This window comes from Chelmon rostratus, chromosome 16 (assembly GCF_017976325.1).
Source record: "Chelmon rostratus isolate fCheRos1 chromosome 16, fCheRos1.pri, whole genome shotgun sequence".
Classification (NCBI taxonomy): domain Eukaryota; kingdom Metazoa; phylum Chordata; class Actinopteri; order Chaetodontiformes; family Chaetodontidae; genus Chelmon; species Chelmon rostratus.
This window is the reverse complement of record NC_055673.1, coordinates 20,681,143-20,706,791: the sequence shown is the minus strand read 5'-3', so window position 1 is coordinate 20,706,791 and position 25,649 is coordinate 20,681,143. Positions and strand designations below refer to the sequence as shown.

The 25,649-nt window shown below is 43.0% G+C and overlaps 1 protein-coding gene across 4 annotated transcripts in view; it reads left to right on the top strand.

The window, feature by feature from the left end:
• Positions 1-22,279, top strand: part of trappc9 (trafficking protein particle complex subunit 9) — a 192,751-nt gene extending 170,472 nt beyond the window's left edge. For all 4 annotated transcript variants that reach the window (XM_041955416.1, XM_041955413.1, XM_041955415.1 and 1 more), the window contains 2 exons: positions 19,676-19,899; positions 20,801-22,279. In XM_041955416.1, the coding sequence (XP_041811350.1) occupies positions 19,676-19,899; positions 20,801-20,980 (404 nt within the window). In that variant the 3' untranslated portion in view covers positions 20,981-22,279. The remainder of the gene's footprint in view (positions 1-19,675; positions 19,900-20,800) is intronic.
• Positions 22,280-25,649: the final 3,370 nt, after the last annotated feature.

The window sequence follows — 25,649 nt, the reverse complement described above, 5'->3', positions numbered from 1 at the left end:
GACTCCGTGGATTTGAACGCCGTCATTCAGCGCTGTGGTAAAGGTGATGCCGATAATGATCGCAGCTAGTTGTTCTATTAGCTTTACAATAGCCAAAAAAACAGAAATGCCACAATGACACTTTTCCACTTTGCTTAGTGCATCTGGATGCATGTATGAAGGGTTACATACACCAGAATTATCATGTATATACACATTTTCTAAAAGGGGAATAAGTCTGTGAAAAATAGCCCTGCACATTGTAGCTAGATAGCAGTTAGCAGATAGCTGACCGACGGCTAATGTTAGACAGTCAACAATAGTCACAATCCCTCAGTTATATTTTAAGTGCATCACATTCACATTTTCAACAACTTTCACCTGGACATTCAGACTTCCCCTGTTTGACTGTAAAACTAAATGTTAGCTAATGCTAGCTAACGTTAGCAGCCAATGTGGAGACTGAGAGCTGTCAACAAGATCAATTTAGACATCTTCAGCTTTAATTACCAGACCTTATTACTACAAGTGGATCACTACATAGCAGTCATAATTTGAATTTAATGATTAGATTAGTGAAAAATAATTCCAGGTATCCCTGCAATGCATTATTAAAAACTATAAACTATATGTGAACTACCATCATTGGTCTGGTTTTCGAGATTCAGATAAGCTTTGAAGTTGAAAAATAGTATTTTTCATCCATATGATTCTATAAGTTCTTTAAAAATCTTATTTTTGTAGCATAATGGAAAGTGAAGTTAGTTGGCTACTAGGTTCCATGTCAATTTTCATCTTGTTTTGCACTCACCGGGGGTACAGTTTGTTTGTTTGTTGATGTTGTTCATGTCCCCCTTGAACGGAGCAGTGATTCCCTAGAAAAGTACTAATGGACCCATTTGACCCCCTTCCAGACAGTCCTGGCTTAAACGCTGCACATGCACAGCCTGAAATCACACAGAGATAAGAGCACAACAGGGTTTTGTGTAATAAGATCTGCATTCTCCCCAGCTTTAGTCACACATGATGCCGATCAGCATTGTTTGTATGCTGGCTGGCAGTCTCACATCTGAAATTACGTGCATTCATCTCCAGCGTGGTGAGAAGGGTGGTAATTAAAATGTATTAAAATACAGCATTGCAGTCATTACAAGAACGGCAGTGGAGCATTACTGAAAGATCACGACAGAGACAAGAGCTCCGGCTGAACCTGGTCGGCTGGTTTACCTTTGGGTTTTACTGGGGATGACATGCACACAGGCACACAAATAATGACCCATTGCCTTGTTGCAGACCTCGGACATGCAGCCTTGTCAAACGTACGAAAGCTCATTATTTATTCTAACGCAGCACTAACCCCTTAAGTAGTGTTTATTTTCCTGGTGATGAGTGTTTTGTTTACCAAATAAGAACCTCTGTGGATCTGAGGTTATGTGCGTAAGGAGGATGGTCGAGCAGGTCTTTAATGAGAAGACTTTTACTACATCAATCCTAGCTGAATCCTTGATGCCCCCGCAGGTGACTGAAGTAAATTTCTAAGACATTGATTGCCATTCATTCTGTGGAGGAAATAATAACCTTGCAAGTAGCTTTGCTGTCTATAGTGATTTGCCCCCCAGTGTAGTACTGACAGCTCATTATCTTAGTGTTCCTGCTTCACACTGATAATTCACCCACAAAGTCGTGGATGTCATGCCATGTTTTTTCTTTTCCCCCCCTGAAAACGGTGCCTCACTTATGTGGTTGAATGCGATTGTTCCCGAAGAATCGATGTTGTTTGAAATGTTTGTGGGAGTAATACTGATAAGGACCTATCTCCTCAGACACAAAGATGTTGATCGATTTGGACTAATCAGACAGTTAAAGGCCAGGTCACACCACAGTTTATGACAGTGGGATTTTACAACGAAAGTCAATGGATTTGCACACTGAGGTGATGTCAGGTCATTTTTTTCTTGATTGTAGCTCTCAACTGTAAAATATCCTGCATGGTAGATATTGTGGTCTCATGCACAAAAAATGAAAGAAAACTAATTTAATGGATCCTTATGAAATGTTTATATTGTTTTGGTTTGAATATCAGCTGATTTGCTGATGTCCTGACATAGGATTTTAACAGACACCTGCCAGCCAATCAGAAACTAGTATTTAGCTACTAGTGGTCTACTGTAACATGTCTTGCTGTCTCTCTCCAACTCCCTTCTTTTACCCTTAAAACACAATTTATTTGCTGCATAAACTTTTTATGCTGTCCTTCCTAGACAATTAGCCAAATTATATAGAAACAGACAGCTGCAGACTTCAGAAGTGCCTTAGGGTTAATTTGTCTTTGGCCATAATTTCCACATGAAAGTATTATACCCCACAGCGTGTCTGTGTGTCGTCTAAGCTACTCAAGAAGCAAAACAGCAGCCACAGGAACAGCGTGCAGCAGCAGATGTGTGCAGGGTGCAGGCAGGCCTTTGTTGTGCACCTCTTCTTTACATATGAAAACGATGTTCCCTTTAGCGGCATCCCTTTGGTTCATTCCTGGGAAATCCTCTTCTAGTCAATGCTGCATGTGCGTCATCGCGAGCTATTTTTGCAGCTTTCAACTTCCCACATGGTGGCAAGCTTTAAACAAAAGCAGAAGGCGGAATGGGAGACAGAGGTGATTCCCCTGCTTTCTTCAAGACGGTTTGCAGTCAGACAAACCTTGTCTGTCATAGGTTTAATGTCTTTTTACTGTAAAATTGACATTTTTGTGGCTTGAATTTGTTGTGCGCCACTTTTTTAAGCACCTTACAAATTCACCGAAGCCACAGTTTTTTTTTTTTGTTACCAGTTTTTGTTTTTTTTCTCACTTGTTTTACCCTCTGCCGTCGTCTCATATTTTGCCATATCAGTATATGGAGTGAAAATCGTACACAGTTGCAAGGAATGTCTTCTTTCAAAGATCAAATCTCATGAAAGCCAATCATTTCAGTGGAGGTTTTGCCTCATTAAACAAAGATCAATGTGGATGTCAGCAAAACAACAGCAGCAGCATCTTTTCTCACTTGTCTTCAATTGGCTTTGAGATTAGGACTTGGACAGGAATTCCACCACCGTGCCTGAAGGTATCTACACATATTAGAGTTTTAATGTTGAAGGTAAAGTGGATTCATTTGCATAATTAGAGGAAGAAGAGGCAGGGAGGCAGAGCATAGTAATGAGCCAGGGAAATGGGAGTAAGTGTGCAGCGCGGCATATGACAGCAGCCATGTTTAGACCTCACTACAGTGAATCTCTCACAGGAGGCTTACTAATGACTTATGACTAATGATTTTTCTGGAGATTAGGCGAAGCAGTCGCCGCCGCCTCCTCCCACTCCCCCACTCTGAATCTGTCCTCCTCAAACAAGCACCTCCACTGCCTGTTGATGTTGTTGTTCCCGTGTCGAGTGAGGAATTGACACAGCAGGCTATTGTACAGTGGCTTTGTTTGGTTTTCCATTCTTAGAGATTATGTCAGAGGAGGGAAAGGTGGGTACTTTGCAGTGCAGCACGTCCCCTGCACTATCCAGAGCCATACCATCCCAGTGAGCAAATATTTGATGGCGATAGAGGCTTTGTACTCCATTGAATCCATTCAGGGAGTGCACTTCTCATGTGCCGCATTTTGGTTTGTTGTTATGCATCTCTCTGTTTGTTTGCAGATGGCGGTCCGCACCGCATTGTAGATGCTCTTCTTACATGGGCAAAGCACTCCAAAGCCCACCACTCTGCGGTCCCACGTGCAGCATGTCTGGGCTGCCTTTTAGTGAGCCCAGTTTCTCCGATTGTTTCGCACATTAACAGAAATGATCAATTGCAAAATAATCAAATCAGTGTTTTGTTTTTTTATGCTGTGAAATGTTTTCTTTATTATAATTAGCTTCAGTATAATTACGTGCTCCCTGTGGGCTGCTTGTCTGGCCAGTTACAGCGTTGTAATATTTATCAAACCAAATGAGCCTCCATACGCACCAGGAATATGTGCCGTCTATTCCTACACCAATGAGCGAGATAGCACCCAATTAATTATAATGATACCTTCAAGAAATTGCCATTGAAGAAAAAAAAAAAGTAATCCAAATTTAATTAGATGTGATGTGCACAGAGTTGTAATCACAGATATGACTCGGAGCAGCATGGCTGTATGTCAGAGAGTTTGATGTTCAGAAGTGCTTTACAAAATGAGAGGAAAGAAAAGAATCAAAGTGCTCGAAGCCCCCTGTGGAGGGATGTATCTCCCAGTGGAGTTAAAGATAACCAAATTAAAATAACCAAGGATAGACTATCCCAGGGTTTGTCCTCATTAGCCTAATGTGTCTGAGAGGAGTATGTATAGCTTTCATAACGTGATATATGTTAAAGCAACAGTTTTTGAAATACTGTTCATACTGATTTAGGCTCATAAAGATAACCCTATTTTATAAGAGAGGGAAAATATCACACAATTATAGGCCTAATTAGGCCTAAATTAAAAAAAAAAAAAGTTTTTCATTTGGAAGTCTGGGCCCCACAGTGGCTCAGAGGAAAATTCTGGCCCCTGGTCAAATGTAGTCCCCTGTTCTATGATGACAGGTGTGGTTAACCATCCAAACCGCCCAGGGTGATAAACAACAAAAAAATATTTACAATTCAACCAAGTGCACAGAAAAAGCAACATAGAGAAAAACAGTAATATAAACACCTTAGCTGGCTTAGCTTAGCATGAGGACTTTAAACAGGGGACAACAGCAAGCCTGGCTCCGTCCAAGGTAACACTCAAAACAAACAACAGTTTGTGGTTTTACAGTGGACTGTTGCTAGGTCGGGTGTCCCAGTGCCCCTTGGCCTTCACCCCATAAAACCACAAATTGCACTTAAGCTTCTGTCCAAATTAAACAGCTGAGGTGTAGCATGTTAATCAGTGAGTTTCAGCATCAGCGTAGGCAGCTCCTGTTACCTTTGGACAGGCCAGGCTACTTATTTCCCCCTGTTATCAGTCTTTATGCTGTGCTAACCAGCTGCTGGCTGCAGCCTCATATTTAACGAGTTATTGGATTTCCTAAATTATTGAACTCTTCCTGTAAAGGTTCTCTGTAAGTAAATGAGAGTATGGATGTTTTATTCAGCTCCTGTTAATGAACAGTGACCACTATCCCCCCAAACTCTAAACCAAAAATCAATTATCTAAGTCATTGCTTTATAAGCCGACACCTTCTGGAGTCGCTCTATTGACAATGCGTGGATGAATGAGTTTATGGACTGTGACAGTGGCCAGAGTCAATAAAAGCACAACTTTGCAATTAAATTCTTGTTTGTGGCCCCACACCCAGTCAGCTTGATCTCATAGCAGAGTCTCTCTCAGAGTAAACAGGTAGATAAACAGAGAAAAGTTTTTTTTTTGGATAAGGAGACTTTATTTTTTAGAAATCGCCTCAGATGTTGTTTGATTTTTCTTTACATGAAAGCACAAATTAGGTAATCAGAGGCGGGGGATTTTTTTGAACAGGATAATGATTTATGAGTAAAAAGTTGCTCCTTTAAGCAGTGATAATATATTCTGTGTTGCTACGCGGTCACTGACCCTGAGAGTAGCTGTTCTGGTTGTGTTCGAATCAGCACGCTGGATTATCCGATCAGATTTATTTTTTTCCCTGCTTCAACACCGGGGCTATCGACATCTGCCGGGGGAAGATAGCCCTAATAATTTTCCATCCGTGTGTGATTAGCAGAGATTTGCCTTAAAATGCTCAGTAGGCAGGCCTGTTGAACACTCATCTGCTGTTCAATCGGCACAGACACGGACCAGTAGCTTCAGACTCGCTGCGTGAGCTCGTGGCTCTGCTTCAAGCTTCCATGGGAATTTAGTAGGAGTATGAAATTGCATTAGGTCTAACAGTTTTACAGTCGCTGTAATTTCTCCCCAGCAACTTTGCGTTTATTATATGCTTTTTTAAGATTCAGCAGAAATTTGGGCTGGTATTGTAGGGAAGGTCAAAGCAGCCGGCAGTCACAGTTGTCGAAGGCTACCTCTGAGGCAGGGAGAGCTACGACTGCTATTCTACTTCTGTAATTGTTGCCCCTGAAGAAGGTGAGCGCAGTATGAGCCATTGTGTTGATTATCCTTAATTGATTTTGAGTTTTCTGACCTCAATCCCAAACAGTAGGCAGCAATCAAGAGTTTTTTTGTTGTTTTTTTGCATAATTGAGGCCAAGTGGCAGTAAATTACATTTGGAAAATAGAAAAATGAGATCATTACAGTTTTAATGCTGTTTGGTTCCAGGTGAATGTGTGGGAAGGGTAGCAGATAAGAAGGAATGCCAAAACCCATAGCTCATATTCTGCTGATGTATAATGATGTTTACTGAGGAGATACGCAGAGAGGGAATAAGAATTCAAGAAGCAATAGCACTCCTGGAACAATAAATCCACAAAATTAAAGCTGCACAAGGCTGGATTTTCATGTAAAAATATGCACAGCCTGCGTGCAGTGTAGCTGCGTAGACGAAGGCCTGTCCTTTCTACCATATGACATGCCATGTTCTACCTTTTTTGGCCAAGCTTTCACTTTCATTTAAGGGCAAGTCATAAAGATCTCAGCAACTCTGTGGCTCTTTTAGTCCCATCATGAGACACTTTTGGTTTTTAGTCAGTTGTCTGGACAAAATTTGATACACATGCAGGGATTAAAACCGTCCAGAAAAAGTACAACTAAACCTGCTGTGAAAACAACTTAATTCACCACCAGCAAACTTCTAATAGTTAATTCCTGCTGCTTAAGTATGTTTCCAACTTCTTTTTCAGTGACTAAAATTCCTGCAAGGGTAGATGAACTTCGATTTGTCTATTTCTATAATACTAAGTGTGAAATGAATTATAAATTTCTTTATATTAAATCATTGTTTACCGCTCAGTTTCTCCAGTGCACTTGTACATTTAATACTGTTATCAGAATAACCAGGTACTTCCTCTTCAAATGGAATTCAATGGATTCCTCCTTGGTTTTTTTTTTTTGATCTAATGACTATTTTTAGCCCATGACATAATGCTCTTGTGCTGACAGCAGGCTCCATGTATTTTAAGTAGTCCAAAGGCCCTGAAGTTGTCCATTTTCACACATAAGTAGATAGCTCTGAGTTCAGAGGAAATGATCTACAGTGCAATTGAACCATAAACCTCCGAGACAACCACAGGAAGTGATCTTCTTGAGTAAACACGATAATCCCAAGCATAATTTTGTTATCGATCTCTTTGTGATGTCATCTAGATGAGTACTATGTTTTAAATCTAATTTATTTCCTTTTTGATATAATAGATATTGATTTTGTCTTGTTTGAACTCAGGAAGCAGCAGAGTATTAAAGGGCTGTGGCTTCCTTTGCATCCAATACTCTTAGTAGTGGTGGTTGTAGTAGTAGTGTCGGATCTGTTCATCACCTGTTAGGCCTGTTATAGATGAATGAATGAACATTTAGTTCATCCGCATGATGGCCACAAGGTGAACGTGTCCAGTAGAGTGATGCTCATCATAGATTGTTGGGTTGGCTTTTTTTTTTTTTTTAAACTGCAGTACACTTCTGCAGCCAGTTTAAGCCATACACAACAAGGAAGTGGAAGTATTATACAAGCATCTGCACTGAAAACATAACATTTTAACAGAAGAAGCCACTGCAGAGTTAACAGGTTAGATTACAGGTCGCAGGGTGGTTAAGTTTGTACAACCGGGATCCCAAAAAACGTACTTACTCTGTTTAAAACCTAAATAAAAACAAAATGCAATCATTTACAAATGAAATGTGTTAACTGAGCCCATGTATTAATATCCTTTATCCTTATCCAATCATCTGTTCACGAAGTGGTGAACCTCGCGCCATCATTTCACTGAGCCTTTCAAGTTCTCACGTTCTGTTTGATTTATCTTTACACAGCGTCCCAACTTTTGTGGAATCGGGCTTGTACAAAAGGACAACACAACATCATTTACCAGCACAATTAAAAGCAATTTCCCCAACTTGATTGGTCAGAAAAGTGGACAAAAACTTCACTGACCAAAGCCGCACTTCTACTGTCTCAAACAAATCTTGTATTATTTTCAAATGTAAAGGTAATCATACTTTATTCTATCGTGAAACTTCACCAATTTTGCGCATCAAAGTCTGTTTCCAGCTGTTGGGGAGCACTACTGCATGTGTGAAAATGTTCTGTAAAGCCTTTTGCACCTCCAGAGAGTTTCACTTGACGGTTGAAGCTAAAGACTACAGGATTGAAAATGAAAGCAATCTGGGGAGGTGGAGTCAGAAATAAGCGAGCTTGTAGACTCCTGTTTTGACGGGGTTTTGTGTTAAAATGCCATAAAGTTTAATAAAAAAAAAAAGGTTTCGTCACATTCTCACTTTTTCTCAAAAACTCAGCTTATGGGATGACAACCTTTATTCTATCACCATAATTGTAAAATAACACATTATTTAAGGTCTGACTGGTAATTCAATAGGTTTTTTCTGCAGCAATATACAAACAATATAGTTGCATTGTTGTAAATTGCACGTTGCATTTGTGACACATCATGACTGTTGTTTGGCTTTTAGACACACTGTGCTCGGGGCTCTGGTTTCATGCTGTTGGCTCTTTGTAACCCAGGTGCTTGCGTTACAGTTTTGGTAGCTCTCTGTCGTTGCCTCCGTGCTGCGGTGGAGTCTTTTGAGAGGATTCCAGCAGCTGTTGGGGTCAAGTATCTGATTTTGCTTTGTGTTTGGGATGTGCTCTGGAGGTCACACAGCAGAGCTCTGGGTTGTTTCTACATTCTGCTTTAGCCACAGTTAGATCTGGCAGCAGGTCAAGAAGTTTAGGAGAGTTTTACAAAAAGTGAGAGGCGACTAGCAGTCACAGCACAATGTAACAGAACAAAGGATAACACAGTGCCTGAGCTGAGGGAGCTCAACTTGTGAAAAGAAGGAGAAATAGAGTGAGAACTTGAATTACTGTGAGACAAAATATTCTAAGTTCAATACATTCAAGTTCAAATCCAAGTCATCTCATCTACCGTAGCCACGATTGAGTCAATTTAATCAGTTCATGCAAATTATGTTCAAGCGAAAATTTGAGTGTGAGTCCAGGAATAAATGCAACAACTCCATCCACACACGTCTTTTGCACCGGTACAATGTGAAGGTTATAATGCAGATACAACAGCTCTGCTTTGAGCAGAATATTCAAAATGCAGGTACAGTTTGGAAAAAAAGAGTGGGATTGAAGAATTACTGTATTTGACTGCACAGCAGGAGGCCCCAAGCCAAGACTGCCATCTCAGTATGGGGCCATTAAAGTGTAATGGCACCCAGCCACCACACTAGTGCTCCCCCACACTATTGATTTGTTCTATTTTGGGAAGCTGCTGTATAGCAAAGACACTAGACCTACAGTGTTATTTTTTCCCTGATCTACCACACTCACATTTCAGTGAAAAATGAAATGCTCGCGGTAACGTCCAGGTGGCTGCGTTTGTCCAGGTGTGACCGCAGCACGCTACTGCATATCATCCTCCTCTTCTCTCCGAACGTTGCCCGCCTTCCTGGTTAGTCTATATGTGGATAGTCAATTCCCCAAGACATTAAATGCCTCCAGTTCAGAAGCATAATGTCAAATGGAAATATAGACTTACTAGCCACTTAATTACACACAACTGCTCATTAAACAGCATGATACACTGAGTTATGCTGCTGCATGTACACGCTTTACAGACATGGTTAAGAGGTTCATTTACTGTTTGAATAAACATTTGAATGTGCAAGATGCATGATGTAAATGCATATATATGATGCAAAAACACGCAGGGGCAGCTAAAAAGACCATCGGGCCAGGTTGTGGTAGATTTGAAGCATCGCCACCATCACGACTTGTGTCACTGTCTGTATATTTTCTCTGCACCATGTGTTTCATGTTTTATACCAAACCTGGGGGAAGTCTTCCCCTTGGGACCAATAAACTAAGCAAACAAGGCATCTACAAGTACACTCATAGAGAAGAAATCTGTTGCTGCTGGCAGCTTACAACTCATCTCGGAAAACTCCTCTTAATATTTATAGACCTCTTTGACGGCGATCGTTAGAATCAGTTTTAACGTTAAAAATCAGAGAGATTTGGGCGGTGAGAGCCACCCTCATCCACCGGTCATTGTGTCAGCCTGTATTTGTATTCATTCATTATTTTCCTATTCTCACTTATGTAAGAGTCTCTTCAGATCTGTTGTGCTTCCCTTTCAGCGCCACAGAGAGCACTCCTATTCCCACTTGTCATACTCCGACATGTAACAATAAGTAGCATTGTTGAATGTCTCAATAAGTGTGTGTAAGCATCTTAATCCTCGCATCCTCGCCGCATTCTGCCTGCTTTGAAAGGCCTCGTTGAGTGTGGCTGTAAGTGAGGGACGAGGATGCTGAATAATGATAACCTTGGGCTCCGCCATTGAGCCAGCAGAGTGCACTCCTGCTCTCGAGGAGGAAAATGGAGAGATCGACCGAAAGGTGAAATAAAAAAAAAAAGGAGTGCTATTATTTGAGTAAACATAAGTCAGGTAGCCACCGGTGGGGAGTGAAAGCGATGTTGAATGTTGTGGATGAGTAATGATGTTGCTCCAGTGGTCATGATGCTCACAGAGCAGCGATGAGTGCGTACAGGCTGGTAAGAGCTCAGCTCAGTTAGGTGTTCAGTGTGGAGGCAAGCCAGTATTACTCTTCTGAGCTTACAAACTGTTGCTGCCATGTAGCCCCCAATCTTCCTGCCACAGGCTGCTGCTCGCGGCTGATTGAAATTAAAATACCCGAGCAAGTCTGCTTGTTTGGGGTGACACTTCTTAAATGTGTCCTGCTAACAGTGAAATAATTAAACACAGTCAGCGTTGGATTTCAAAGGGACGCACAGATGGACCGCAATTACTCAGACCTTTTAGAAACATGCTGCAGTGGGAGAAGTTTAATCTGCAAATTTATGCTTGGTTTACATCGCCTTCGCCGATTTACTATCTGTCAGACTGCATATGTTGCCACAGAGCTGTCCAAAATTAGTAGGAGACTACAGTTTGAGATGTAAGGAGCTGCTGGCCCAAACAGATGAATGTGAAAATGTTTCATGTCCACCTTAAGTGAGTGGCAGAATATCCAAACATGTTCCTGGCTTCTTTTCGTCACAGCAGATGGAATCTTTAAACGCTCGCTGAAGGAAAAGACAACAGAAATCAAGTGAGTGGTTGTTATGGGGATAATTATAAAAGGGGCAGATGGCTTAGGGGGATATCGAAGGCTGGTGGGTTATTTTTAGACTTACTGCAGCACACCTTAACCTTTTAAAGCACATCCTCCAGCTCCATCTGAGCATTCATCAATGACCCTGCCTGGCTGTTGGCCGCTGACCGGGATGAGCTGTTAAACCCTGACGACCTGGTCATCTGGGCCAGAGCACAACTCTTTGTTAATGTTCATCCTGGAGGAAACAACGCTGCCACTCGAACACAGTTACGCTGGAGTTCTGCTTGAATCATGTCTTTTACTGTGTCAGTGGAAACAGTTTTATTTTTATTGAAGTCCTGAGTCTGCTTTGAAGCTAGGAGAAGCCACTTTTGAGCCTGTTTTTGATTTGTTGTATATGAATTCATCAACTGTTGGACTGTATTCATCATAGCACATTGACAGGAGTTCACGTAACTTCCTGTAGTCGGGTACTCAGGTGAGTACCAGGAGATGGTGTTTGGTACTCGCCCCATAGATACTGTCGTCTTAATAAACCCAACCTTCCTCGCTGCCCTCCTCAGAGTCTCCCTCGCTGTCCTCAGCTGCAGCTTCCTCCATGATAGGTGATGAAGATGTATGTCCCAGTCCCAGGTTGAGCCTCAGATTAGCCGCCTCCATCCAGAGGTCAACAGCTGGCTTTGGGTCACATGTCTCTGTCATCATCTTTGACAGCCGAATGTGCACCAGGGCTGCGAGCCGAGTCTGTGACAGACGAGATCTGTACCTGCTGCACTGCTCGAAGGCAGCGTGAGAGACAATTTAACCACCTTGTTCATGTTGCAGTAACAGTCTGGTTTGCTTGTATTTACTTGTAAGTCATACTCAGAGGACGCTGCCAAGCATTTTCCCGCTTGCTTTAAGTGCCTTTATTCTCTTACTGTGGAGTCTCTCTCAAGCTGCAAGGTGGACTCTGAAGAATGCTGCACATCATTGTGCTGCCTAAACAGTGGCGGTCTTGCATTTCCTGAGACTAGATGATCACATGACATGAGAAAGTCAAATCTTATTTCAAACTCTTCAATTAACCCCTGGAGTATATTTTTCTTGTCCCTGTCAGCATCAGCATTAGAAACAGTGTGTCCTGTGTTCGGCAGTGTTTCCTGCCTCATTGCAGACCATCTGATATTGAGAAACTTCAAGGCAGATATTCCATTCTGTTTACTCAGCTTCCTCAGCCTCGCATTATTTCTGCTCCACCTTCTTGTAAATAAAACTGCCGTAGCTTGACAACAGAGCAATTAAATGTCTCTCAGTAAGGAGCCTTGTGATCAGCTGACTTTGCATAGTTGTAGAGGGTGTGGGCAGTGGATTTGGTAAAATGCCGTTGTACATACCGACATTTACAGCAGCCCCGTCTGTGCACATGGCCGACTTTGTCCATCGGTCATTCTTCACAAGTCCATCCGTTGTGGCCGCCGCAGTCCACTCAGAACCCAATTCAATCAATCCAAGGAAGTCGGAGGTGTGGACACAGACACAATGTAAACAATCCCACCCATGCATGGTACTCGAAGGCACTTTTTGAAGCAACTGATGTCACGCCTTTCTGATGCGTACCTGCATGCGTTAAGTGCACCTCTGATCAGTGATATATTTTATTAATAAAATAAGTCTCAGCAAAATAGCCATCATATGTCTTCAGATTTTATTTTAGTTCCTGTAATTATTATCCCAGATCATATGACATACATCTGCTGACAGTCCATAATGTGCACAGACAGAGCAGACAGACAGCCTCCATGTTTACTGCTCCAACCAGTTCAAAAAGGATTGAAACTGATGATGAAGGTGATATCTCTGGACTCCTGGTAAATAACTAAAGAATTAAATTCTCAAATTTGTCAGTACTTTGCCTTCTTCTTTCTTTTTTTTCCTTTCTTGTTTGTCTGTTATCTGGTTTTGTACTGTTCTGCAATTTTTAATGCCTGACCAGAAACAAAAAAGATCTATACTGCAGATTGATCATCAGACTTTGAACTTAGCAACTGCAAGACTGCACTGATCTTATTGGTCTAATATTGAAGCCCCACTGTTGGTGCGCAGTTATTAAGTTAAATTAACTGGTGAAATGTGTGTTTTGTTTTTATACAGTAGCATTGATTCATTAGTTTCTCTTCCATTTTTTCTTTTTTGCATTATCAGAATTTATTTTTAATATGTAGGTGTTTCTCAGTCTCAGAGTTTTTTTCCTTCTTTTATGCTCCGTTTCTTATTTTTCTCCTCTCTACATTCAAGGGGATTATCCTTCTTTTTTATTTCAGCTGATTTTTATTTATTCATTTACTTTCCAATTTCTTTATTTCATTTCTTGGACATATCTGATTTAGGATCTTTGGAGAAAAGTTCTGTCTGTGTGGGCCTAATATCTTCATTTCTTTATGTATCAAGCAAATGTGATTAACCATTGGACACACACACACACACACACACATTTTTATAAAAACTTTTTTTTCTAAGAACTTGCTAAAAACCTTGATTTCTCTTCTCTTCTGTAAACTACTGCTGTTTCTTCTCTACACACACAAACAAACCCACACAAACTGTATGACTACTGCACTACATGATACCATATTGCTGATGTAATCACTTTTGCAGCAGCAGAGTAACATCCCCTTTATTTAACGAGCATGCTCCTACGTACACCCCTCAAATGCCGTTTTACACGAGGCGTGATGAACATGACGTCTGTATTTGTTTGGCTGGGATCTGTCCGCTTTCCCCTCGTGCGGCACAATATTGTGAGTGAATCCTAATGAGCTGAATCGACACCCGGTGTGAAGCGCGGCATAATGCTGTGAACACTGGCAAACCTCGGAGTGTCGGCTGTCATCTTTATCTTCGTGGGTTAAGGCAATATGACAAGAGGCGGGGAGGCTTGTTTAAACTCTGAGTCGTAGTTTGATCTGTGGCACTCATACAGGAGGGGAGGTGTCCTCTCTCTCTCTCTCTCTCTCCTGGTTGCTGTGGCGACGCCTGCCGCAGCGCTTTGCCTCTGCAGACCCCGGCAGCAGCACATGGGCAGAGCTGCGTGTCTGCTAACGTGAAAGCCAAACGCAGGTACACATGTTACGTAACACGTCGTAAACGCTGTATGTGCACATTAGCACAGGCAGGAAACTGATAAACAGATCAATCCCTCTCATTCCTTGCGATGTATTAATGAAGCTGTCACCTCGCTAGTAATCAATGCATTAAAAATGAGCTGACTGGAGTCCCGAGCCAGTTCTTAACAAGCAGCGCTGCGCTCCCCCTGTGATGTACCTGTTGCTGGAGCAGCACTTGTTGGAGCAGTGTTTTGTCGCAGTGATATTTCTCCCCTCATATCCTCATCCTCCCTCCTGAGGACAGTTACCGATTCTGTGTTTTGTGGCCTGTTTTATTAGTACAATTCTTCTAAGAGGCCAAACTGCCTCTCTCGGCTCACTTACCGCTGCATTTTCTGTTCTCCTCTCCAGCTCTCCCTCCTTTTCCTCCTCTGTCAGCTAATATCATCATCAGGCGGGGAAGAGAGGCCTGACTCTCTGCTTGTCTTTGTGTGCAGTCAGGATGTTAATTATGTCCAGTACTGGAAAAAAGAAACTTCCTTCAAATGCACTGATTTTGATTTGCATAAATAACAGTGTCTTAACAAGCTGAAACCAAATGGCAGTTTGAACAACAACCGACAGCAGCAGAGTCGCTGCTGACCAGCTTACATCAGATGGCTAGCAGGTAGCTTGGCAGTTGTTGAGCGTGCAACATACTGCATCGTTGTTTTCAGCCTTTTGAGTCTGGAACTAGTGTCTGTCTGTGACGCTAACTTTAGCTTGAGCAGCTACAGTGCACAGCTGTCAGCTGCATCATTAAAGGTTGTCATTCTGTCAAAACCTCGTCAGCCTGTCGTGCTGCATTAAACACCACTATTGAATGCCATGATCAGATCTGAATGTTATTGAGTTTTAATCTCATATTTTAATAAAAGTGAGCTAAACTATAATTGTTTTAAAAGGCAGTTTAGTCATAGGGACGGCCGTCAGAGCCTGAGGGATGTGACCTGGACTCATTCGGCCTCTGGGGACACGACATTCCTCGACAGACCTACTTAACAGAAGCACCGTGGAGGTAAACTAGAGAGCGGCAGGCCGAGAGCACTCGGCTCGGCACAGCAGTAAACACATGGCAGATGCTTTAAAAAGCAGCGTTTTGTCATGACCTTTCGAGTCCTGTCTGAGAGGATTCAAAGATGTTTGCTGAGAGTTCTGAAAGAACCACAACCGGTCAGCAGCCTCCATCTCTCCATTCTTAGCTGCTGTACTTGTTTTGAAGCTTACATAATGGATGAGTTGTCTAAAGCCCGTGCCATCTCTCCTCATCAGTGCTCATTTACATCATTGTAATGAAACTTTTTTTCACAGAATAACAAGTATTGTTATATACAATTACAGGTCTTTTTGAATACATTGGCAGTTTTACCTCATTGGAGTGGGCCACCGTTAGTTCTCCTGCAAACATCTCGCTTATCCAAATCAGTTGATCGCCTCGGTGCTGATGCACAATCCAGGATTGCAGAGTGGAGAAACTCTGTAGCAAATGTTCAGGCTGTGGGTGTGTGTGACTGAGGCCTGTGTGTGTGGGAGTTCATCAGCTCATTGCAGACTAACCGTTCTCTTTTGTTCGCTTTTTATGTGAAAGAATTTATTTACAGTTTTCGAGCCAATATAGGCTACCTATAATTTGCGCATCTCCTAGCAACAAGACTTTGAACAAACTAAATATAACTTGCTAAGGTGTCACTATATGCTCAGAGCTAAGGACTATGTATTTCTAAATGGGTTTCTCTATGGGTTTCTAAATGCACCATCACCAGAGGTCTTCCAGTAAAACAAAAATCTGTTCTCTGGATGAGGAGGGACAGTTGTTGTTGCAGGTGTAAACGCGTGCAGAATGCATTGCAACAGGAATGCAATCACACCAGCCAAACCACGTATGGACGAGGTCTGGCTTACATGATAATTGGACCTCTCTCGGCTTTTGCAGACAGTGCGACTTGCAAATATGCCCCCCCAGTCAGGAGCAGTGTTTGTGCTTGTAATGTTTTTGCCATGGCAGGCCGCCACAGCAATAAAAAACAACAACAAAAGGAATAAAACATTCTGCGATCAATCATCCGATCCACGTCCTCAACACATGCACAGTTGTTACTGAACCTGATCCACCCCAAGGAGAGGAAGAGGGAGTGAGAGAGATGCCCCATGGTTTATAAAAATGCAGCGTAGCCATTTCATACGCAACACGTACATAACATGAACCTGCTGATGCGCATTCAACCCACGCTGGAGAGTTTTTGTATCACTTCTGTCCATACTGTCACACTCCCTCTGCCTCGTCCACATGATGTCTGTCTCTCCGAGGAGTACAGAGTGGGTCAGATGGGCGGAGCCATTCTTCGCTGAGTCAACGCACACACACCAATCGAACCGATGTTTTCCTTATACAGTGTATTGGGCAAATGGAGTGAGCCACGACTTTTTGTTCAACCAGTTTTTCTCCTGTTTTTGTTAGAAAGGGAGGTTAGAATTTGTGTTTCATTTCGATCTTTTTATTTTGCTAGGAAAGTGGTAAACTCCCTAAAAGTATAGCATGGTTTTGTTTGTTTTTTTTGTCTTTGGCGTAGGACTCACTCCTAAATTAATTTACACATTATTTGTTTTATTCACCTCTGTGTCCCAAAAAAAAGTAACTATTGTTAAAATTGTTAATTGTATTGTGAAAGCGCGCTTGGTGTGACTGTGTGAGACCGGTGAACGATGGCAAATTCATGTTGCGTTCAGGTGCCCCTAGGCCAAGGGTAACAGCACACTAAACTACTAATTTAATAATTGTGGCATTATTCTAAACGCGTTATATCTTAGAGCAGGCTCTAGGTGCCACATGTATTTTGCAATCCAGAGCTATAACCAAATTACACATCCTGTTGTACAAGTTGCCCACAAGTGTCACTGCACACAGCGGTAATAGCAGCTGTTGTACTTGAATTCAGTGGGACACTTAACACCTGAATGTTTTTGTGCGTGAGAGTCAGCATCACAAGGACTCTAGTAATTGGCTGATACATACGATAATAAATATATAAAAAACAAAACAAATCCTCTTTTCCCACCACAAATCCTTGTGTACCACACGTTCAGCCTGTATCCCAGTCAGAAAGAGGAAAACACCATAGTTTTAAGGCTAAGTGCAAACTTTTTATCAGTTGATGTTTTTAGAATATCTGGTTTTAGGAGGAAGATGACTTCCACTTTGCCACTTTTTCCTTCCAAATGAAAGAGCACATTGTTATTTCTGGAAATTGTCTCTTTATTGCGAAAGCATTCATCAGAAACAGGGCTAAGGAGGAAAAATGTGAATGTATAGTGCTGTGTGTCGATTGAAGTGGCGCTCATAAAGTGTGTGCTGGTGCTTCTTAGATTTCCAGCAGGTCGCGCCTTTGCTACCAGTGGAAAAAGTTATTCTGGAGCTCCCGCAGGAGCCCATACAGCAGCGTAGCTAATAATAATAATAATAACTTTATGCGTATAGCACTTTTCATACAAAAAGAAATGTAGCACAAAGTGCTTTACAATCAAAGATAAAGAAAATAAAAAAGAACCCCCCCACCCCACCCCGCCCACGCACACCCACAAACTCACACAATCAACACTCCTGTTGCATCACGATGAACTAAGAACTGAGGAAACACCATCTTGAATTAAAAAGAAATGAAATGAGGAAACAGCAGCAGGAAACCAACATATTCTAGGAGCTTGTTCTTCACCTCCTGAAAGGAGCTGATATTCACTCTCATCTTTGTGTTTGCTATGAAATGAAAAAAATGACTGCAGAGGTCGATCTTCTTTAATGAAAAACATTTTTCATTGTGTGCCATTCCTTTATTTTTCTCTGTTTTTCAGTCAAATATGACTTAAACATTGACGTACGGCAGCACACCGCAGCATCACAGCATCGTTATCTTCTGGCTCGTGCGCTGTATAAGGCCTGGTGTCACTTAAAATTCTTTTATGCTTGTCTTTATTTAAGACCTTAATTAAGTAAGACCTGATCTTATTTTCAAAGCAATGATAATCAATGCTATTGACATTTTTCAATCACTCAAAAGATCATATCAGATGCTCTGGTGATTCTTACTCCTGATCCAAATATAAAACTGATAATACCAGAATCAGTGTTTTCCCCATAACTCAGCAGTGTAATAAATAATGAACAGGATGTAACATTTACAACAGTCTAATAAAAGGTCTTTTATCTATTTTTGGTTTTCCGTAACAACAATCACAGCCCCTCCTCTGAGGCCCTCAGTGAGTGCTGCAGGTTGTCTGTGTTGAGTGAAGTGACGTGGAGCTGAATGTCACCCTCCTGTAGCTGCAGCCTCCCCAGGCCTCTCCCCCTGACTGTAACAGCACGGCCTCAGCCACCCACCCTCGCTCCCTCCCTCCCTCCCGCCGGATCGTCCGTCTTCCCGCCCCCGCCCCCGCCCCTCGCCGCAACAGATCGGCACACCAGCGCCACCGAGCAGAGCTCGCCTCTTTCATCAGGCTGTCACACGGCCGCCCTGACTCACACTGTTTATCACAGCCTCGGGCGTGACACTGGAGAGCATATGACAACCGGCCTGTGCGTGTGCGCGCCGCCGTTACTCTCGTAGGACTCATTACTCGGGTGATCTCTTGGAGCGCCCCTGAATCCCCCATGTTTGGAGTCGGTCTTCTCCTCAGCCCGCCGGGAGTGTGCGGGAGCTCAGTTCACTGAGCTCGTTGTTCAAAACAAATCATTGTATCTCCCTCTGCACCTTAGCCAAATAGGGGCCACTTCAGGAGTGACTGGCCCCACATTAGCGGAATTGAATTGAACTCACTCAGTGTCTCTCGGTTGGTTGTGACAAGAGAGAGGGAGGTATAGCTGCGTAAGGAGAGAGAAATGTACTTAAGGTTGTGTGTGTGCGTGTGTGTGCGTGTGTGTGCGTGTGTGTGCGTGGGCCACTTTGGGAATTGTTCCAACAATCTCATTCGTCCATTCATGACAGAAATAAGTCATGCATGAGATTAACAGGAGGGAATTCAGTTTAATAGCCACAGCTCCGGCGCTCTCCACTGATGTCAATAAAACGTACTTTAGGACAAACAAAGCCTATTGATCCTCCACCAGAAACAATATGATAGGCCATTAATGGCTGGGTCGGGTTTTGATGAATACAAATGAAGCGCAGATCGGATGGGAGTCCTGTGAACGGCCGAGCACGAGATTTAAACATTGGTTTGAAAGGTCTTAATTCTCGAACAATCCCCTCACAGTTCCCTTTTTGTACAGAATATTAGACAAAAGAACCCCCCCCCCCCCCTCCAGTCCTGCTAATCCCTTCCTTTCTGTTTCCTTTAAATCTGTTTGCAGATGTGTTGGTGAATGGGAAGCCGTGTGACTGCGACGTCATCGCCGACTGTAAAGTGGGTGACGCCGTGAGCCTGGAGGTCCGACTGACCAACCTGAGCAAGAACCCAGTGGGCCCCCTGGCTCTGACTGTGGTGCCCTATCAGGACTACCAGAACGGGGTCCAGAACTACGACTTGGAGGACGCGGTCACCTTCATCGGCTCCAACACCTTCTACATTGACACGGTCAGTACGGGCCGCAGTACTATATCGATGCCGTTTCCCATCAAACAGTTGCATGGCTGTGTGACACTATGTGATCGCTACGCTTCAGGTTGGTGCAGGATTCAGTCAGCTAAAGGTTTCAAACACAGGTTGTCCAACATGTAGCGTGTGCAATGGTTCTCAACATCTAGGCTGTGATAAAAGACTTGTTTTAAATGTCTAAATTCATTCCCTCTGTCCACGCAGCCACTGGTTTACATTCAATATGCTGAAATGTAGAATTAGCTTCAGCTACATCATCATTACATTAACATCATGTTTCATTGCTGCAGATTATACTATAACATGCACGTTAATGCATGTGGAGGAACAGAAGAGGCAGACGTGACTTTTGTTGGATTACATAAATCCAAGCATCTTTCAAGTCACTGTGACTTGAAATGAAGAGAAACCAGTGGTTTACTAGCAGGCAAGGAAAACCGACCCAGAGCATGCTGAACAAAATAGGCTGCGATCACAAAACCACAGGTGTGGTCCTTCAAAGGTCATGGCTGAAACCTCTGAATTGAAAAGAGCGTTATCAGAAGGGAGGCTTTGTCTGGAACACGTCCTCACTGCTGAGTGTTGAACAAGCTGAAGGCGGTGAAAAACGACTCACTTCATGCCAGCAAAAGTTGATAGTCGAAAAATCAGAAGGGAGCATGAAAGAATTCCCCGTATTCCTGAATGTGCAAAACAACTTAAGTCTGGGAATTGTTCTCAGCTGAAGGAGGAAACGCTGCTCTTGTTTGTGTCTTTTCATCAAAGCCGCAGTCGGCTTCAAACTTCCTCTCCTGCTGGCTTCGCTGTGGCTGACAGTGTGCCAGGTTCATTATGGAGGCTGCTAATGATTCTTACCGCTGTCTGTCTTTCCCTTCACCAGGTTAAACCCAAAGAAAGCTGCGTCTGCGTGGGCGCCCTGCTCTTCCTCTACACTGGAGATTTCTACCTTAATATCAAGTTCCAGGACGACAGCGCCGGGCGGGAGCTTCCTTTAGCCTGGTTCACCCTGCCCAGCGTCCACGTCCGAGCCCAGGACGCTCCGCTGCAGGCCGGGGCCTAAGGCCTCGTTTGACCTCCCCATGAAGTGTGGAGAGTTTTGCTGTTGATGTTCTCTGTAAATACACACATGTAAATATCATTTTGTTAAAGGTTACAGCATGTGTGTGTGTGTGAGGGGATTTGAAATCTTCTTTTCAGAACACTTCAGTGCTTTGTTCCAGGCCACCAGTGTGCAGGTGTGTGGACAGAGCGCCAAGCAAATTTTCAATTGAGTAAAAAAAGAAAGAAAAAATAGAGCTTGTCCCCGGGCGTTATGAATCGACTCCATAAATGTACAGAAACGGAGGAAAAAAGAGGCACTCAGAGTCTGAGCAGTTTGTAAACTCACACAGAGACTCTCCTGCACATGTGCAGCGTGCACGTCGCTGTGCAGCTAATGACACAGCTAACGTCCGTGCATTCGGCTGTTTGAGGTGATTAAAAACACACTATCTGCTGTGTGAGTGCGAGGCCCATCTTCAAGGCTCACACTTAATCAATTCATTTCACTGCAAACAGCGGACTCACCTGCGGAGGCAAAGTAAATTTACCTTGAGCTTTCCTTTTGAGTTTAACTTGGACACATGAATTCACACACCGCTGACCAGCAGCAGACCACAGCAACAGTGCTGATCTTTGAGGGAACGGAGCCAGACTGCACAAAATGGAGCGAGTTATCTTATTAGCGGTGCTGCACCGTCCAGTTTTGCATGAATCAGCTCTGCCGGAGTGTGAGGCGGGTTTGCATGATCAGTTGTGATCAGTTGTGAAGCAAGAATGGATGCTACAGTCCGTTTGTCTGGTGTGCGAGTCACCATGCTGACTGTCAGTTTAGCTGCTAGCAGGCAAGCTAACAAGCTGCCTGTTGCCAGCTAGCCACACTAGTTGCAGTGAATGGCAGCTGCGCGTGAAATTCAACTAGCCGCTATGCTACCAAGCCTCCAGCACCAACTGTTTCACAAAGCTGTGCTAAAGTCTTCTTTCTGATGCGGCATTCTTCCTTTCAGCACTTTCATTTTTGAGTCACGGTGCCATTTATTTAGTGGATTCTTTTGTTACCTTTTGTTTCAAATAACAGCATTTCTACTGAAGGAAAACTGGAACAATTAGTGTCACTGGGCAGAAGAGGAGCTGCACACCAACACTGGAAATGTGATTAGCCTGAATCTAAAGCCAGCTTTGTGCACATAAAACATATTTATTTCTACTGCTGTATGGACAGTTTCTCTGTTTCTACACTGGGAATCACTGATTCATTTGATGGTATTAGATTAGTCTATTATTATGTGAGTCCTATAATTGTTGTAAATAAATTTTAAAAGAAGGCAACCTTTGTTTATTCTGACATTCTTCCAGCTCTTTGCATTTGTCTATTGCAGCCATCGCAGCTATGTGAGCACCTCAGCGTTTTGGGAAACTAAAATCTGACATTCACCAACACCAAAATCCATAAACGGTGATTACCAGGGAAAAACATGATTGATAATAATCCCTTTTTAACATTTATTTGTACGGGGAAGAGTGAGTCAGCAGCATGCTGCTGTCTAGCGACACCTCGCACGCCACCACAAACTGTAGGAAAAAGGAGGCACACACACTTTTCCCCCCTCGTTTTAGACATCAGTGCATAAAAACATTCTGATGCACCGGAGCTGAAGTTTACGTGGGCACCTTAATCAGACATCTTCAGTCTCCCTTTTTGATTCACACTGCCTGACCATTAACCTTCCACCAGGAATGAGTTCATGTTCATGTGAATGCAGCACGAGACAATATGGTGAAGCTGCTGTTTTTGTAGATTACATCTTTCTGTATTCTTGAAAATTTTGCAATTCCTGGAATGTGACGCATCTTTGATCCGAGTGAAAGCTCGAGAAATGACAAGCATCTTTTTTTTTTCCTGGCTCCAGTGAAGGTCACATCTGAAGTTCAGTGACAAACAGCTTTTCCGCTCATACTAAACGGGTTAGTTTACATGCGTGAATAATACATCAGTGGATGCACAGGTTTCATCAGTTATGCATACAACGCAAACAATCCCAAAGTCATGCCTTCCACACTCATTAATTTGTTTATCTGTTTATTTATTTGATTGAGAATAGATGGTGTGTGTCTGTGTGTGTGTGTGTGTGTTTGTGTGTGTGTGTGTGCACACTGGCTTTGCAGAGTTATTAAAAATTAAAAACAGCTCTGTGAACTCCTGCATGCGTCTCCAAAGCTGGATTGTCTGGAGAAGATGTGAGTGTGGACGCTGGGCTGCTGTCAGTACAGTCTGTGTGAACTCACTTCACAAATGCAAATCCCGTCTTCTGCATATTGTTTACTGGCCCTTACGACGGCCTTTTTCAGTCAAGGTGACCGCATCTTATAAGCTTAAATTACTGCGGCTGCAATTAAGAGCATCCTATCCTCGCTTACTGAAACAGATTCACACTAAAGTCGGTTCAGACAGCGGACTCTGAGGGTTGGCGTGGACGCGTCTCTGCAGAGGAAAGAAAGAACTGAAACTTCAGAGCAAAACAACAAAACCATCTCCAACAGCAAGCACGCTTTCTGTTCAGGGATCCGCCGACATTTGATGTTTTTCCTTCCTTATTATTTCATGAAAGCGACAGAGTGACCCAGCTGATGACCATGCAAACATTAAGATATGCTGTAAAGCAGTTTACAGTTTGCTCCCTCTGCTACTTGTATCCACTGAATGACTGGCTGCAGGGGAAAGTACTGAATGTATATTTACTCAGTTATTGTACAAACTTGTACTTTAAGAGTATTTTGGAAAACCTTCCTCCAGCTCAAGTAGATTATATGATGGATTTAATTATTAGTTACTTTGCAGACTATGATTTCATGTTCAATATGAGATAAAATCAATGTGAGGGGCCAAGTAGGTGAGCCAGGTTTAGGAAAAGGTGGGTTTACCCAGTGGACAGTTGCGGTACTGCAAAAAAACTCATGACATGACAAGACTTATACAAACTGCAGATGAACTTTTTGTAATATTTAAAAAAAAAAAAAAACATGAAGGATGAACATTTGTAAAGCTTTCTCAGAGTGCGACATCACTCCAAATCACCCCATATCCATTTCCTGTGTCTGTGGGTTGGACAGCAGGGCCACGGACACTGGAAGACCAGAATGCAGTTCCTATGATTCAGAGCTGAATGCCCTTATCTTTTGACTTCCACACCCACAGTTTGTAACGCCGCCCTTCTGTCATGTTTATTCATCTCCAAGCCCAAAGCAGTTCATTGCTGAAGCCTAACATCCACTGTCTTCACAGGCTGAGGACGAGTCAGCTGGTCTTCATGTGTGAGATGTTCATGAGTAGAAATACAACATGACATCGAGAGCCTCAGTGTGCGTCAGGTTTTCTGGCTCTTCACTGCACTTCACACACATCAGCATCCCAAGCAGTGAGCTGACCTCCCCGGAGCGCAGCCACAAGAGCCCGAGCATCTTCTCGAGTTTAAATGAGGTTTCTAATCAGAACATCTACACGGCATTATTAGCCACCGACTCCCATTACCTTGCAGCAAACCTGTAATTCTGATTGTAATCAGCCCAATAATCATCCATCAATCTGATATTAGGCGGTTACAACGGTGGGGAAAATGAGCTGTTTGAGAGCAAACAAGAGGCTTTCATGGCGGCAAAGAAATCCCCCGGAGCCCTGCTGGAGACGGCGTGGAGCAGGAAAACTTTCATGCAAATGAATCCCCAAGAAGCCACAGTTCAATTAAAGGCCTTTCTCCTCTCTGTCAGCGTCGAGCGGTAAGTCGTGTCCGTTCACACATATCTGCAACCTTGATGTGTAAATGGCGTGGGGAGCGGGGCGGCGAAGGGGTTGTGGGGGATTAGGGCGCGTGCCGCAGAAAGAGGAGCGATTTGACACCTGCTCTGCTCTTTCACTCTCACACCTGCAGCGCTGCAGGGAGGCTGCAGGAATCCTCATCCGCTGCATGTTTACTGATCCACTGTGACTCTCTGGATTAATTAATTCTCTATCTGCCACAGCACACGGGCTGGTAAATATGAAATAAACCCAACCTGAACTCTAGAACGTGACTGCAGCTTATGGAAGAGTTGTCTCCCAGTTAAAGTCCCCATGAACTGAGAAGTGACTGTTTCACCTTGATGGCTCACTGTCAGGATATGCACCTCATCACAGTGAATCCTAACAAAGGTTAAAATGTGAAGTGATGCTTACCCCAAACAGAGTCAACAGTCATTAAGTGGTTTAACAGCTGTAGAAAAAGTGGATCTTTGTTCAGGGTTATTTTGTCAAACTGCTGCCAAGGTCAAGAGTAGGATCTGTCAAAGCTGGCCCCCCTGTGATTGCTCCTCTTGGGTGCATCTTCACGATCTGGAACCTGGTCACAGGTTTTGATAGAGTCCCGCCCTCACACTCTGCACGCTGTTATTGGCTGAGGGCTGTACTCCCCCTGCCCAAAGGCTGATGCTCAGAAGCACCCTGAACACAGCAAAAATGACATCTTATGACATCAGGCTCTTTTAAACCCTCTTTACATTATCAGAACCATCCCTCTGGTACAAAATCCATTTATTCATTTAACTATTCCTTATTTTATTCTAATTTATTCTTTTTAAAGAGAACAGTCAAATGTGAAGAAATTGATTTCAAGAATTTTTAATTGACTTTATTTCTCGGACAGTGCATATTAATAAAC